Source organism: Podarcis erhardii, assembly GCF_964252035.2.
Source record: "Podarcis erhardii genome assembly, chromosome: 2".
NCBI classification, from domain to species: Eukaryota; Metazoa; Chordata; class Lepidosauria; order Squamata; family Lacertidae; genus Podarcis; species Podarcis erhardii.
The window spans coordinates 53,016,785-53,034,241 of record NC_138498.1 but is presented as its reverse complement, the minus strand read 5'-3'; the positions used below and the strand labels follow the sequence as shown (position 1 = coordinate 53,034,241).

Sequence of the window (17,457 nt, the reverse complement as noted above, 5' to 3'; positions counted from 1 at the left end):
CCATTAGCTAAAGTGGTGCTTCAGGTTAAGAACAGTTTCAGGTTAAGTATGGACCTCCGGAACGAATTAAGTACTTAATCTGAGGTACCACTGTATTGTGAAATGCCTAATAAATAGGCATAACTATGACTGAAATCTTGTGCACACGTTTTTGAGAGTAAGCCTCACTGAATACTGTGGATGCCTTAAACATCCAAGTGGGAAAGTAAGAGACTGGAAAACACTACTGATGAATAGCCACATCCTTCCTTTCTCTTGTAAAAGGGATCTATTTCCACCTTTGCCTTTACTGGTCCTGGTACATTGTTCTAAGAGTACTTTGTTGCCCTGGATTGAGTCTTTGGCTACTGTGGCTGTGATACCTCCAAAAACTTGTTGATCTCCTAGGAATGAGTGTATTTGTTAATTTCAGTTTTTCTCAGTTTCTTTGTGTGTGTGTTTTTCAATCTTATATTTAGTTTGCCACCTTTCCACACGAGTTCGATTTTCTTTTTTAAAGTCCTCATTAATATACTCTTTTTTTGCCAGCAATGTTCTCTAACACAATGCATTTTAAACGTTAGTTTCACTAATATAGGGATTTTTGTGCATACTTTCCTCTAAAATCCACCTAAATCCCCTAAAATCCACTAGTTTTAGTTCAAAGAAGTGTGAATTTCAAAAGATAGCTGTGTTTTGACTGACATATGTCTTCAACAAGTGTGAAGTGGGTAGGGTTGCATTAAAATATGAACAGAACTAGATTTCTCCTCCATCCCTACCACTTCAGGTTCCCATTGACCATGAAGCCCACCATCTCCATTATTGCTTTGCCTTGAGGATTTTAGGCCTCAGAAATGAGACCTTTCCTAGCCTCTGGAGTCCTATGCTGTCCTTGTTGTCCACCCGTACAAAGACTTTTACCCATTTTGCTTAAGAGTTTACGAGACTTTCCAAAAAATGCACTTGCGTATACAATCCCGAAGACTGCAAAGCACGTGGGATCAGACTCACAGCAAGACTGTCTCCTTCAGGCCCGGTTGTAAGGCCTCTGTAGTCTTCCTTTGGCAGGAAGCCATGCAGACATGATGGAGACCTTGGATAAATGTGGAGGGAAGCGCAAGTTCTGTGTCCTTAGAGGCTGTAAATGCCAGGGTGTGTATGCATTTCTGCTTGTGTGTGGAGGGGTACCATTTGTTGATAGCAAAGGGCAAAGAAAGTAACAAACAAAAGGATTCTCTCCCATGGAGCTTCAGGAATTTATATTGGCTCATAACCCTTTGAGAACAAGCGCCCCGAGCAAGCTGGCACCACATGAGAAACAACACTGATAGCACAGTGCCCTTTTGCATTTTAGAGCGGGATCACTATGTACTAAGGGAACCGTGCCACTGATTACCAATTAATCATGCTCTAAAAGCTTCACAAGTGAAGAATCCCACAGGCACTTCTTTCTTAAAGGGGCAAAGGCACTGAGGAGCACAGATGGGGCAGGGAGGGAGAAAGAAGCACAGGGGGAACCACCAAATCGAGGACGTGCAAAATTTGCTTGGCATTTGGAATCTCATTATTATGCTTATTGTTTTTGAAGAGTTTTTCTTTTTTTAAAAAAAAAACCAACTCATAGGAATGCAAGAGGCTGGCAGCAATGACTGCGGCAAAGAATAATGTGAGCAGGCATTATCCACAGCGGGGCCTTCTGTACATGTGTAGCCCCTCGTCATTTTGATTTATAGCTGCTCTTGCTGCTTTCTTATAGCTGATGAGGTTCTACCATTCCACCACCCGTGTTTCAGTTCTGGATTGATTTCAGACTGATGAAACTGTGATGCCCCTTTTCTCACATGCTTAAGGATACCAGTGTTTTTCCACAATGCGCCTTGCCCCTGCCAGTGCCCCTGTCCATCTTGCCAAGTGGCACCGCTGGTTACTGCAGCCTAGCTCTTGGTGTTATTGGAGGCAGTGGCCTATGCTTCTGCATGCATGCAGTTCTGTATGGCTTTTCTGGATGATGTGGGGTGGGGAGAACACAACAACACTGCTTTGACCCAAATGTTTTTCGTTATGTGGTGTAAAAGGGAAGTAACCTTTCTCACTTGCAGATAGGCTCTGAAGGGGTAAATGTGTACAGTGGTACCTCTACTTACATTCACCTCTGGTTATGTATCCTTTGGGATACGTGCGCGGCAAACCCAGAAGTATTTTTCTGGGTTTCGCCACACACGCAGAAGCGTTAAACCGTGCCAGACACATACGCAGAAGTGGCACCTCCGGATACACACAGCTCAGGATCTGACTGGAGCTCCGGGACAGATCCCGTGTGCAACCGGAGGTACCACTGTACTCTTGAGTTGGTGAGAGGGGAGCACTCATCTTCCAAAGAACATAGGAAGCTTCTTAATACTGAGTCAGATCTTTGGTTTATTGGAATCAGATTTATCTTCCCACTGACTGGTATGGGTAGGGGATGAATTTAATTATGTTCACATTTAAAGAAGAATCTGCCTAATTCACACTTCCTGAAAAGCAGCCTTTCTTCAAAATTTGCAGTTTTCTGAATTTTGCAATGCAGTTCCCAGCTATGTAATATGTACAAAGATGCATATACTGGGGTAAAGTGTTGATAAAAATACAAATATTAATCAAAATAATATACAGAAATTCAGCATTTTTATGGGGAATTGTTTTGCAAAAATGTACATGTTGGGCAAAATCGCATTAAAATGGATATATTTAGCAAAATTTGCATCAAAATGGTGATTAATTTTCATGCTTTAAAAAAAATTGCACACTGATGTGGAAATGTGGAGCATTGAACTTCAGACTGTAGAAAAGCCCCAGAAAGAAATGGAGAAAGAGAAATTGAAATTGACAGATTTGCCTAACTCTGCTGAGGGGAAGCGGCTCTCCAGGATTTCAGACAAGATCCTTGTCAAGCCCTACCTGGAGATTTTTGGGGTGGGATGTGGAACTTTCTGCATGCAGTGCATGGACTCTACAGAAGAGCTATTGCCAAGGATGTGGGAAAGGAGAAATGGCTCATTTACAAGATATTAATTCAGATCAGAGTAGGAAAGGGTGATAAACAAAAGTTAGGGGTGTGCCATGGAGGAAATAAAACATAAAATACAGCCTGATCCATTTGCTGCATGTTAACTTAGAGGAAGTTCCCCAGGCCTTGCTCCCAGGTAAGGGTTGAAGTTTCAGAAATGCATCTCTGTGATGTGGTGAGCTGTTGGCAAGGGGAAGCTATTTTCACACTTGGGCAATTTCAAATGAGTGCCTCCCAATGTGAAAGAAGATGTGAGGCATACCCTACATGGATCGGCTCTTGTGCTTTAGGAGAAAGATGGACAGTTGTACTAACTTTGCAGGTCATCCATGAGAGACTGTGACTGGCTCAAGGTCGAGGAGTGTTACATCTGAAGAAGTGGAAATTTTCATCTTGGTTTATAGAGGCTCCATAGCCCAAGGGCTTGAGAATACTCACTCTAAAAATAAGTGGGCTGACTGAGTCTGTTTGAGTTAGGACTCTCCAAAGCCAGAAGAATCAAGTTTTTATTCAAGCGGTATTTTATTTCTATTTGCCTCAGGAGCCAGGGATCAGATTATTTGCCCATTTGCTTGTACAGTTTGGTTCCATGACACAGTAGTCAAAATGTCATGAATTGCCCACTTTCCTCCTTCTTGGGCTGGCCTTTGTGCCTCTACAAAAGTGGCATTAATGAAAGCCAGTAAGGAAAAGGAATGGCCTGTGTGATATGCTACAGAAGACTGGCAAAGAGCCAGAGTACAAAAGGGAAGAGCTTTTGCTCCTGACTTAGAGCATCCAATTTTCTCATAAATAGTGTGTGGTTCTTGGATGGGCGGAAGGCACCTCATGGTGGTTGAGCTGACTTGCCATTCCACCACCCAAAATATACAGAAAAAGCTCCTTTGGTGATGCTCAGTTTGCCAAGCAAATCTGCCACTTCTAATTGTCCGTCTTTAATTCCTTTTCCTGTTGCCCAGCTCAACAAACAAGTCTCCTGATAACTGCAAGTCCCATTATTCAGAAGTCTTTGGGTATCCACAGCCTGACAAATGGCCAGGGCCTGTTGTTTTGAGGGTTAGGCTCATAAGCCGCAGAAAAAAGCAGCATAATGGTTGACACAATGGGTCAGCGCAGTGGTTGCTTGTGTAACCCAGCCTTCAGACAGGGTCCGGCTGCCCAGAAAGTTCACAGTTAGGGCATGATAATGGCAAAAGTTAGATGCTTGGGCATGGAAGGATCCATGAGTTTAACTATTCTCCAAGCATTTTTCTAAAAAAGAAATTTACGTTGATGTCTTACAGCAACTGTAATTTACGCCTTACATTTTTATCTCATCTTTCTCTAAAGAATTCAGCCAGAGCAACATACATGGTTCTCTCAGCCCACACCCCTTTTATCCTCACAACAAACCCCATGAAGTGGGCTAGGGTGAGAAGCAGTGACTAGCCCAAGGTAGCACTGTGTGCTTAATGGTGGAATAGGATTTGAACCCAGCTATCAAGATTCTGACATTCCAACCATTACGCCCCACTGGTTCTCATGCATTGTTCAAAGGAGTATTTCTGTTTTATCAAAAGCCCTCCTGCCTATAGACTGGACAACCCCATCATATTTTCAGATTCCTTCTAATTATATACTCTTGGAGCCCATATTTCAAACCTCTACAATATTCCCGCTTAATTGTCTTGTTTCTGCTCTAAAAAGTCCCAACCATTTCCACCTTCCTTTGTACCAAAGTTGATCCATTCCCTTAGATTGTTTTGATTACCCTCCCTAAGGCAGAACATTTAGGGCCATTGCAAAAGGACAGAAAATGACCGGTCATTTGGGCTGCAATCCTTTGTGTCCATTTACTTGGGAGTAAGCCCTGGTGAACTCCGTGGGGATCAGTAGAGATCCCTGTTGCTTTGTCACTTTGCATTTTCTCCCCACAAGAGTGGTGTGGCGTGGCAACATTTGCATTCTTTGCCTCAGACTCCAGGATGCCTTAGGCCATCTCTTTCTGCTTCTGGAGACTGGACTTTCTGCCAAAACATTAACCCTCTGATACTGGAAACATCTGTGTGCTTTCATTTGGCAGAGGAGACCAGCATGGTATTTTTAACTTTCTCAGTGGACCTTCACAGATGCTCAGTTCTTCCTCAAGAACATAAGTATAATTGGGATGCGTCAGCTACTCAGACAGCTTTCCCAGGAACACATGCAGTGCACCCACACAGACCCTGCATTCAAGGAAAAATACGCCCTGTACCTCTACATATATGAATGGTGCTCTTCAGGAACTGTCTGGGCATTCCTCCTGCCAGCACGGCTGTTCTGTCAATCGCCCCACTGAGCTTTACCAGCGCCACATGACAAATAAAGCAAACAGGCAGAAACAGATCAACTTCACTGGATAATGCAAAATAGCTGTGGGAGAGAGAAGAGTTGAGTTATATTACGGATCAGCAATGCACTTTATAACATTATTTTTATCATTATCATACTGCTTAATTGCCATTGTGACTTTTAAGTGGCTTACAAGAATAAAAGACATTACAAAAAATATAAATGCACATAATTTAAAATATGCAATAAAACCAGTTCACCCAAACGTTAAATTAGACACCCGCAATTAAAATGTAAAATAAAACTAGCCCATTAAAACAATGCCACAATTAAAATAGCAACAGAAGATTCAAGTCAGGAGGCTGGGGAAGGTCATCTGAGCTAAGTGGACCAATGATCTGACTTGGTGTAAGGCAGCTTCCTATGACTAGTGGGAGGGAAGGGGAACTTAAACGTCTCCACACCATTGGCTCCCAGCAGAATGGGCAATGCTCAAGGATGATGGGAGTTGTTGTTTTGCAACATCTATTGTAACCAGTTCGTAAAGAGTCCAAGTAGTCAACATACCTGAAGGAATTCAATGTTTTTTGTAATATCTTGTCCCAGCTTTAGCTATATATTATTTACCAGTGCCCCCAGGAGAACATCCTTGGGCACATCACCATCTTTCAGACTCTTTATAAAATGGGAATAATATTTACTTGCTGATCAGTGTTGTTATAAAGTTCTCTCTCTTTAAAAGTGTGCCACATAATTGATTTGTGCTGCTGCTGACTTTTGAGAGGATTCCTTGCTCCTCTTTTCCTTACCAGTGTATATGGCATAAAACTCTCATGGGAAGTGATGGCTCAAGAATTCCACCTGGAAAGAGACATCACAGAAAACAACAACCAGGAACATATGCTCTTCTACTGCAAGAGCATAAAATACCCAGCAGATGAAGTTAGACAACAGATCAACAGAGCCAGACTGATACCCAGAGAGAACTTGCTGCAAGACAGACCCAAAAAAGAAAATAACAGAACACCTCTAGTCATCACATACAGCTCCCAAGTTAAAACAGTACAACGCATCATCAGAGATCTACAACCTCTCCTGGACAATGACAGTTCTCTTTCTCAAGCTCTGGGAGGAAGACCTTTCATTGCCTACAGACAGCCACCCAGTCTTAAACAACTCCTAACCCACAATAACACTACAACCAGACCTAACACGGACACTGGCACCAGAGCCTGCAATAAACCCAGATGCCAACTTTGCTGCCACATACACCCGGACAACACCATTACTGGCCCCAACAACATCACACATACCATCTCGGGACTATTTAATTGCTCATCGTCTAACATTGTGTATGCCATAAAATGCCAACAGTGTCCTTCAGCTCTCTATATTGGACAAACAGGCCAGACCTTACGCCAAAGAATAAACGGACATAAATCCGACATCAGGAACCACAAGACAGAAAAACCAGTAGGAGAACACTTCAATCTCCCAGGACATTCTATACAAGATCTCAAAGTAGCTGTTCTATTACAAAGGAATTTCAGAAATAGACTGGAAAGAGAAGCTGCTGAATTGCAACTTATCACCAAACTTAAAACTATAGAGAGACCTGGTTTGAACAAAGACATTGGATTCTTATCTCATTATACATGACAAAGCCATTTTTCACCTTCTCACCCCTTGCTTTTTCCTGTTAGACCTATTGCAGTCGTTAAGAGTCGTCAACAGGCTCATCGCAGCCATCTGCCAATCACCCATTCCCACCACCCTTCTGAGTAATACCCCTCCCCACCTTCTCACTATATAGAAAGGTCCGGTGACTTCTGTTTCAGTGTATCTGAAGAAGTGTGCATGCACACGAAAGCTCATACCTATAACTAACTCAGTTGGTCTTTAAGGTGCTACTGGAAGGAATTTTTTTATTTTGTTTATTTTGTTTATTTATTTTGTTTTGACCATGGCAGACCAACACGGCTACCTATCTGTAACTGAATTTACTGAGATATAGCAGTGGTGCAACTGCGATGACAAGGTGAGAAGTGCCTATTTATTGTCCTTTCCATTCTTGTTAAAGAAGTGTAAACCTCTGTCAGGACTGAACTAACCAAGTAGCACAGAGTGGGCATTCTTCTTCGCTCTGGATGGCACTCAATGTGTCAACGAGCACACTTAACAGCTCCGCTAAGTTTTAAGTTTCCAGGGAAATGGATAACCTTCTTCAGAAATTATTCAGAGGCATTGGAAGTTTCAAATGATGCTCTGTTTCTGTGTGAGCAGTTTGCTCGAGGCCAGATGGCCAGTGTTTGAGCCAGAAGAATGTGGTTATTTCACATATTTATATGAGCATATAATTTGCATTAATTATACAAGAACCCACAGCACACGTGGTGAACGCGGGGTACACCTTTGATACCAGTTGCACACAGTCCGGCATGAGATTAGATGTTAATGTTCTTGGATATTTTAGAGGCCTTAACTGAATGATGGTTCAAGAAGGAAAATGTTGGCTAACAAATCAACAGAGTGCTGACTAGAAAAATGAGCAAGTATGAACGCATGCAAAAACAAGGAACCCTGACGAAAGAGATTCACTGTTTATTTGTCAATATTAGTTTGCAGCACAGGTCAATTGGGACGCGGGTGGCACTGTGGGTAAAACCTCAGTGCCTAGGACTTGCCAATCGCATGGTCGGCAGTTCGAATCCCTGCGGCGGGGTGAGCTCCCGTCGTTCGGTCCCAGCTCCTGCCCACCTAGCAGTTCGAAAGCACCCTTAAGTGCAAGTAGATAAATAGGTACCGCTTTATAGCAGGAAGGTAAACGGCATTTCCGTGTGCTGCGCTGGTGCCAGTTCGCTAGAGCAGCTTCGTCACGCTGGCCACGTGACCTGGAAGTGTCTCCGGACAGCGCTGGCCCACGGCCTCTTAAGTGAGATGGGCGCACAACCCTAGAGTTGGACACGACTGGCCCTTACGGGCAGGGGTACCTTTACCTTTTACCTTACAGGTCAATTACATCCCACTGTGGTTTATAACTCTCAAAAGGAACAGCAAACGATGCATTAAATGAATGTTGTAGCCTCAGACAACCTTGCTTTAAGGAACTGCCCTCCAGTTTCTGCACAAGTGCTCTCTGTGTAATGTTCTATTTCCTGGTAACAAGTCATGGCACATCTGGATTAATGATAAGGCGTTCTCACTAACAGATAGCAATGAATTGATCTGTCCCAAAAATATTCTTTTGAGCAAGCGGTTTATAAATTTTCGAAATGAAGTACATAAATGAAAGACTGCCACCAGCCATACAATCTGAGTAGGCACAGGAGCCCTGCTAGAATTCCACAGAGAGAGAGTTGGCTTCCCACCTGTCCCTGCTACTGCTGCTGCACATTTTGCTTGTGATTTCCATAGCACTGGAGCTGAGAAGAGCCTTTGCCTCTGTGCAGGTCGAATGGCTTTGTGGGGAGACAAGAGAAACACAGGAGTGGTGGTGGCAATAATATGCCATGGAGAGCCACTGCAACAGACAGTTCCCATAATTTGTTGGGAGTCGGTGCATACTTGAGAAAGAGTGTCACACCACCATGGTGCTCCTCCTCCTATTCTATAGGTCTCAGTCATTGGTAGTTCCCTCCTGGAGAAGCCTCCCCCCTCCAATGGCTTTGTTTGGAGATCCACCTCCAATGACAAGGCTTCATTCCTAGGCCAAATAGCTGCTTGTGGTGGAATTTTCTATTGAGAATGGTCCCCCCCCCCAAAAAAGGCTTTCCCTCAGATTCTGTTTGTTTAATATACATAAGTCTGAAAGAAAAAAAAAGAAAACAAAAACAGGGAGGTAGAAAAGAGGGAGGAACAACACACCAGCTCACATCAAAAATCCAATAGCTATCAAGACACCCATTTTAATTTAAACATATATGCTGATACAGGTCATCTACCTCTCCAGATAGGTATTCAGAAAAGAGTGACATTTATAATAGATTTGTTCACATGCAGCAAGGTCAGATTATTGCATAATAGATAGTGACTGTTTATCCTTCCAACTCGAAGTATAAGTGTTTTAGCAACCAACAGTGTTCACTAAATACCCTTTTGTTGTCCTGCCATTAATCCCCATACTACGAGAGTATAATTTAAAAGTGCACGGACATCAGCAAGTATCAAGGATTCCACTAGTACAAAACTGATACTGACAGGCCCATGCAGAGCTTGTCTGAGGCCTGGGGCAGGAGTCTTGTTAGAATAAAGTTAGAAACTCAAACAAAAAAGCAGCTGGTCCCTGGTGGGGGGCCCTGGTCAACTTAGCCCTCCAAGGCCTGGGGCAAATGTACCCAGCTGTGCCTCCCTCTGCACAGGCTTGGATACTGACCATAAGACCAGAAAGAATATATCACCGGACATGCCTGAAGTGTAGGTGGGTTCCCATGAGGCAAAACACGGTGATAACAGCAAGAACCTTGATTGAACTACATAACTGGGAAACGGGCAAAGCAACTGCTTATATACAATCCTGAAAGCCTGGGCCACTCCCAACGTGATTGGTTGTCTAAAGTTCCAAGCTGCGAATCACGACTCAGAGTTCAAGGGTCAATGGCAGAGGCCCAAATCCTGAAATGTTCTGTGATTGGACATCATGTATCGGATCAGAACACAGGAGCTCAGAATCCTTAGTCCAAACTCAAGCTGAGGCAAACATATACCACTGAATACATAACAATGCTCACATCACTCCTCCTTACAACAATCCAATCCTGACTCCCACCTACCCCACCCACCACAGCTATTTAATTTGAGGATGGGGGAAGACTCACATGATGTCAAACCATACATTTAACATAATGTGTAGTTTGGCCTTGTGAGACTTATTTTCACTCATTGAAAGTGCTTCCATTTTTGCTGAATCATGCTTACTTTTATCATGATCTACCCCAAGTGCTTATGAATATTGATTTCTCGTATACTGTCATCACCTCCTGAGTGTAGAAAGGGCTGCCATAAGGAAAGCTCCAAATGTATATAAAAAGAATGAAAGATTATATAAAAATAAACTTCAGAAATGCCAGTTAGTTTTGTTCCCATCTGCTCACTGGAAATCTCAGCTCCCTTGCAAGCGAAATCTTCCAGATTCCAAATAAGCTAGGAATCTTTTTAAAAATGGTTGGATACTGAAAAGGCGCTATTAAAATGGTTAATCGTGGACAGGCTGCAAGTTTTAGAGAACGATCTGGTGGTGGCAGAGAAACCACCACTGACTAAACCTTGCTGCAGCCAGAATGGGAGGTATTGGTGATGGTGGGGTGATATTTTCCTTCCCTTTTCTCCCTGGTTCTCTTTGTTCTACTTTTCCTCCCATTCTGGTCAGTTATTGACCACACCAACTTTTGGACATTGTTTGGGGCATACCAGGAGAATGAGGGAGGCGGCAGGTGTTTGGCTGCCCCAGCATGCTCCATTTTGGCCCTCACCAATGGTGGGTTAACTGCCATTGAATGGATGTCTACCCCCACAAAGTTTTCCACAGACACACGGTGGGGCAAAGTGGCATTTCTGCTCCTCAGCTGACTTTGGGCTGGCTTTAGGGTTGCTGTCTTGGCTGGTTTCCATCAGATAATGGTCAGGTAAGAAATATCATTGGCTTTATAACTGTTTTCTAGGGAACTCTTTAGAAGCTTATGAAAGTTTGCTCAATATTGAAAGACTACCACTTCCGCCATAGGGGAATCCTGGCTGTGGACCTGTTCACAGTGGGTCATTGAGTAATGTGTCCTAGAGAATGCCCCAGAATCCCCAGAAGCAGATTCTGTGGAAGATCCCTAGACTTCCACAGAATTGTAGAGTTGGAAGAGACCCCAATGCGATATAGAAATCACAGCTAAAGAATCCCTGGAAGACAGCCACCCAACCTCTCTTTTAAAACTCTAATGAAGAAGGTCCCCTGGCAGATGTCAGTGTACAAAGTCATCCCTGAATGTAGAAATTTTGAAAACAACTGCAATAAGGAATGTCATGCATCAACTATCAATACTTTATAATGAATTGATTTTAGAATGCTGTATTATTTTACTGTTGTTAGCCGCTATGAGCCCGGCTTCGGCTGGGGAGGGCGGGATATAAATTATTATTATTATTATTACTATCATCATCATCATCATCATCATCACATACAAAACATACCTTTCCATTTGAAAATTTTGAAACTATAAGGCACAAAGTAGTTTAAGATCCAAGTGCAATATATACTGGGCTTCCTAACCCCAAGTTTTCATGTGGTAGTATGGGAGCATACTAGAAGTGTTCACTGTGGCTTTCGTATCTTTGCATCACAGAAACCCCAAGCAACTTCAAAAATAATCTTATACAGTGGTACCTCGGGTTACATACGCTTCAGGTTACAGACTCTGCTAACCCAGAAATAGTGCTTCAGGTTAAGAACTTTGCTTCAGGATAAGAACAGGAATCGTGCTCCGGTGGTGCGGCAGCAGTGGGAGGCCCCATTAGCTAAAGTGGTGCTTCAGGTTAAGAACAGTTTCAGGTTAAGAACGGACCTCCAGAACGAATTAAGTACTTAACCTGAGGTACCACTGTAGTGGAGAGAAATCAGTTGTCTAAATATTGCCTCACCAATAATGTAACTTCAAGTGTGTGCTTGGGTATGAGAGCACCATAAGAATATGTAGTTGTGTGCCTTTTCTGAATTGCATAAAAACAAACATGGGTGTTACATTATAAAAGCCATCTGATGTCAGGCTGAAAGGAGATCCCTGAACTGGAGATGCCAATGGGGAACGACCGTAGCTCAGCAGTGGAGCATCTGCCTTGCAAGCAAAAGCCTCCAGCTTCAATCCCCAAGATATCCAGGAAGGGCTGGGAAAGGCCCCTGACTGCAATCCTGGAGTGTCGCTGCCAGTCAGTGCAGACAAAACTGAGTTGGATGGAGCTGTGATCTGACTCTCCGTAAGGCAGTTCTGTTCTGAAGGGTGCAGCCCCCAGGATGACAGAGTATTCTCCACGTCCCTCCTTGTCAATGAACAATTGTAGTGATGCAAGGGACAGAAGCTTGGTCTTCTTTGCCAGGGAAGAGGAGGCAGTTAGCTTCCTGCATTCCTGGTCCAGCAAGGAATGCCTGCAGATGAATGCAAGCAATTTCTGGAAGAGTTTAAAGTTGTCTTCACATGAACAGCTGCACAGAAGCGTAATGGATGGCCACTGTCAAACACAAACCGTAAATTTCCCTGCAGAACTGGGGCTGAGTGTCTGACAGAGCCACATGTTGCCAGGGGCCCAGCAGGGGAAGGGAGGGGAGACGAGATAAGAAAGATAAACTCAGACTTAATCAAGCAATTGCTAGTTTGAAGACCATAACCATCACATTTTCCTTCTTCCTCAGCTTGGAGTGGAATCAAGTTGCACTTTCTGCTCGCAACTTCAAGACTGTAATTTTGCCAGGCCTGGTAATGAAATCAGCTATGAGTTAATGAAAGAAATCAAAAGTGCCAGATTTATTAAAGCCAAAATGTCATACCCTTTGCTGATCAAAAGTGGCTTTGATGGAGCTAACTTCCAGAGTGGTAGGCATATTAGCATCAAGTGAGAATTTAATTGTGTGGATGCAAGTGGTGCTCTCATTTTTTAAAATTTAAATAGCTGCAGGGGCCCTGGAACAACAGCACCCAAATAGCAGGGAGTGGAGAGGGAGTCCCAATAAAAACCAGCCGCTAAAGCTTTTGTTTGCTCTGAAAGGGGTGCTATTTAATTCTTTTCAAAAACCTAGATGTTAATTGCATTCAATTAACATCATTTCCAATTTGGCCATTAGTCTCTTGCCTCAAAAACAGCCACGGGTCTTGTGGAACTGTCAAGAATTACAGATTAATCACGCTTAAGCTTTTGTAACTTCATCAGATGTTTGGTGTACATACAAGCTTGTAAGTACCGTCTGTGACAAAAAATTATCTTCAGTAAAGCTGAAGATAAGCACAGTGGCCATTCACAACAGCAGCAATTACTTAGTGCTGTCTGACACAGGGCACTTCCAGGCAACCTGTTCATTGAGCATTTTTTTATTTTATTTTATAGTAGTGACTATTTTTAACCCTCTCTCATAACACTAGAACTCGTGGACATCCAATATAGCTGAATGTTGGAAGATTCAGGACAACAAAGCCTATAGTTTTATTATGTTTTTATATATGCTGTAAGTCAGATTGGTGGGGTATTCTTTATTATTATTATTATTATTATTATTATTATTATTATTATTATACTATGATATCCTTTAAAAGAGGATATCTGAAGAATATCCTCTGAAGAAGGTATCTGAAGAAGTGTGCATGCACACGAAAGCTCATACCAAGAACTGACTTAGTTGGTCTTAGTTGGAAGGAATTTGTTTTGTTTTGACTATGGCAGACCAACACGGCTACCTATCTGTAACTTTAAAAGAGGATTAGACAAATTCATGGAGGAGAGGGCTATCAATGTCTACTAACCATGACCGCTATGCTCTCTCTCCTCAGTTGGTGAAAGTAATGCTTCTGAAAACCAGTTGCTGGAAGCCACAGGTGGGGAGAGTGCTCTTGTGCCCAAATCCTGCTTGCAGGTTTCCTAAGGGCTCCTGGATGGCCACTGTGAGAAGAGGATGCTGGGTAGATGAACCATTGGCCTGATCTAGCAGGCTCTTCTTATGCTCTTTTGCTATGTTAATTAACACCTGCAGAAGCACAAGAAACCATTGTCCGGAGTCAAGCCTGAACAACCAGAATCCAATTTCTCTACAAGTTCCAATTTAGCCAATTAATGTGTCCCACTGAAATGTGTCCCCCTTTGCTGGAGAATGGCAACTTTCAGGTCAATGGTAAAGTGTCTTGGAAGACTGAAATGGTCTCCTGCAGTTTTTTGAATATTGCCATTTCTGATGTTCATTTTGTTAAGGCAGGTTGGTGGTGTATGGTTCAGCACTGTAGCACACGCTTAAGGGTACAAAACCTCTGCTGGTCCCATGCCAGCAGCACGCAACAGCAGGACCCCACAAAGGCTAAACTTAACATTTTCCCTAACAGAGGTTCAAAACTGAGATGCAAAACCCCATCCACCCAGACCCGTCTCCTCCATAATCACACACAGACACACCCCTCCTGCTTGGTCTCTTTTGCAACAGCAACAGCATGGAGATAGGTGGGCCTCCAGACCTATATATTTTCTTTGCAGTTTCCCCTTTTCCAACTGTCAAGTCAGGGAGCGGGGGAATTAGACTCAGGGAGGGATGATGGGAGTTGTAGTCCAGCAGCAACTGGAGGGCACCACGTTGGCCACCCTTGCTTTACGGCAACAGATGGTGCCATCCTAAAAGAGGAGTTCTAGGGAATATACGTGGAATATGAATGCTAGTACTATCACAATTTGCTGACCCTAAATTACACCGTCCAATGTTCCCTCCGAACCCGAGCCGTCGGCCCACCTCATGTTCACCCCTGCTCACATGTGTACAGCAGGATGTGGCAGGACTGAAACAGCTCATTCAACCCTCTGAATTAGAGCTGCCCGCCTGCTCTCTTTTTTTACACCATCTGAAAAGCTCAGCCTAATCCTTTGCAGAGATCGGATAAGGAAGACTGAAAGGAATCACCCGGTCTTTCCAAAGGCCAAATCCGAAAGGCTGCGCTCAGACACAGCCTCCCAAATCCCAGCCACATTCCAGAGCAGACAAGAGGGCTAAGGTGGCCGCAGTTTGTACAGCTGTGTGGATGATGTGAAGGGCCTTTCATTACAATGGTTCCCAAGGGGAGCCCTGGCCTGACCCAAGGCCAACAAGCGGAGTATGACGAAATAAGTGTCAGGCAAGCGCTTGCGAGCCAGACACCAGGCACCACGGCTGCAGCTGCTCTGAGCCCCCGCTCCCCTCCCCCAGCACAGGTGATAAGCATCAACTTCTGCAAATGAGCAGTGAGAAAGCACCTGAAGAGATGCTGGCAAGGGGTTATCAGACAGAACAGCCATTCATCCGAGGCTACTTTAATTAGATTTGGTTGACCCCCCCCCCTTTCCCCTGCAGAGAAATAGCCAAGTGCAACATTTATAATTTGCCAAAGAGGAGGGGAAGGCATTTTTTCCCCTCCCTGCTGCTGAAAAGGAAGCTTCTATAGTTCAGTCTCTCCTGTTGCCAGCGTTTGCAAATGTTCCCAGGCTCCTTGGAACTGAGGGAGAAGTGCTTCTGTAGTTCTCCCATATACTCTCACAGAAATTAGGGGTCGTCTATAAAGTATGACACCATTTAAAGTCTAAATTTCAGTTTGTGTGTGCATGGAGAGAGGGGGTGATTTACAAAGATTATATCCTATATAGGAGTAAACATTTCTGCTTTTATAGCCACTGTCGCCTATGTGTCCTATTTTAATTGTATTTTAATGGCTTATTATATTTTGATTATGTAAGCCATGCAGACCCTCCAAATGTGTCTATTTTCCAGGGACATCCCTGGAATGTCCCACTTTTCCTTCAGATGTCCCTATTTACATTGGATAAATGTTGAAAGGTGTGGCATTATCTGACCCTCTAGCTGCCTGAAAGCAATCCTGTATTGGGAAGTTTTTTTATGTTTAATTATGTTTTTATATATGTTGGAAGCTGCCCAGAGTGGCTGGGGCAACCCAGTAAGATGTGTGGGGTATAAATAGCAATATTATCAATAGGGAATAGGGAAGCCCCCATTTTCATCGGAGAAATGTTGCAGGGTATGAACTATGTTGAAGGGTGACATACATAAAGGTCCATACAAATGAATATTTAAAATATAGAGGCAACCAGTACCCAACAGACCTAGTGGGGCTGCTAGGTTGTCCGGGAGACATGGCACCAAGGTCACAGGGCGTGGCCAATGAGGTCAGAGGGGAGTGGGCAATGCTTCCTCGCATAAGTAAGCTCCATACAACACAGTGGAGTTCATTTCTCAATTAAATGAATAAGGTTGTGGTAGGAACCACAAGTGCTTAGGAAGTTTATTTTAAAAACTAATCCTAGCCTTTTGTTCTTCATTATCATCTCCTTTATAAAAAAAACAGAGACATTAACCTGAATCTGACCTCACGTTTCAACCAGTATTTCCTCCCTTGCCACAAGTTTCCTATACCATCCCTTGATGTATCCTTTATCTTAAGATGGCTGCTTCTCATTGAGAAGTAAACTTGTGTCTGAGCTATACCTTAAGGTTACAGATATTTTTCAGTGAATCTAGGGACACTTTTCAACTTCATTAGGGATGATAGGATTTTGTCTGGGGACTGATTTCTAAATCCAGGGACTGTCCCCAGGAAACTGGGACGTCTGGTAACCTTCCTATACCTGCACCATGTGGTGGTGGGTTGCCACATGACTGAATATGCTTTACAAATGTTTTCCTTGCATGTCTTACAGGCATGAATGAGGTTCCAATCTATGAGATGTACAGCTTTCGTCCAGCTGGAATGTAGCCTACTGCTCAAAGTTAAGAGTCACTATTGTTGCTTCACCTCTGTCCCACCCAATCTTTGCATCTGGCCCAGCCCACCACAGGTATACGGCCCCCAGCAAATTACCTGTGAGTGCATGGGGCTTTGGGCTAAAAAGAAATGTACCCCACCCCTGCCCTAAACCAGCAGTTTTCTAATTGCAGTCCTACATCCTGATCTTAAATTCATTACACCGAAGTAAGTTGCACTGCATTGATGGTGGTGATAATGAAGCACTGCATACATACAGTCCTAAATAACATCTAACTTTGTTTTAAGCTTTAAAAACACAGACCCACTGAGTTCCCTTTTCACAGAGTCATTTATGTATTTTTTCTTAGCTACAAACACTTCAAACCAGCATCTTCCAACTTCTTCACTGGAGATGTGATATTAAAATGCTGATGAGCCAGCTGCAGATCCCTTTTCTCCTAAAAATGTAAACTTTCCTTTTGGAGTCTTTAAAAAAAATATTCAAATTGCAAGAGGGCCAGCCAGCTGTTGCTCAGCATGACCTCCTTTATTAGTCAAAGCGTTTCGTCCCACTTAATGTGTTCAGCATGGCAGACTGTCTTATGTGGCAACTTTGACAGGGGGATCATTACGCAACAATCTGCTTGCCTAACAAAA

General features: G+C 43.4%; 1 protein-coding gene across 1 annotated transcript in view; it reads left to right on the top strand.

The window, feature by feature from the left end:
• Positions 1–16,778, top strand: part of BOD1 (biorientation of chromosomes in cell division 1) — a gene marked incomplete at its 5' end in the record, with an annotated part of 57,945 nt that extends 41,167 nt beyond the window's left edge. Inside the window, one exon of the mRNA XM_081852156.1 lies at positions 16,754–16,778. Coding sequence (XP_081708282.1) covers positions 16,754–16,763 — 10 coding nt within the window. The 3' untranslated portion in view covers positions 16,764–16,778. The remainder of the gene's footprint in view (positions 1–16,753) is intronic.
• Between the last annotated feature and the right edge of the window lie 679 nt (positions 16,779–17,457).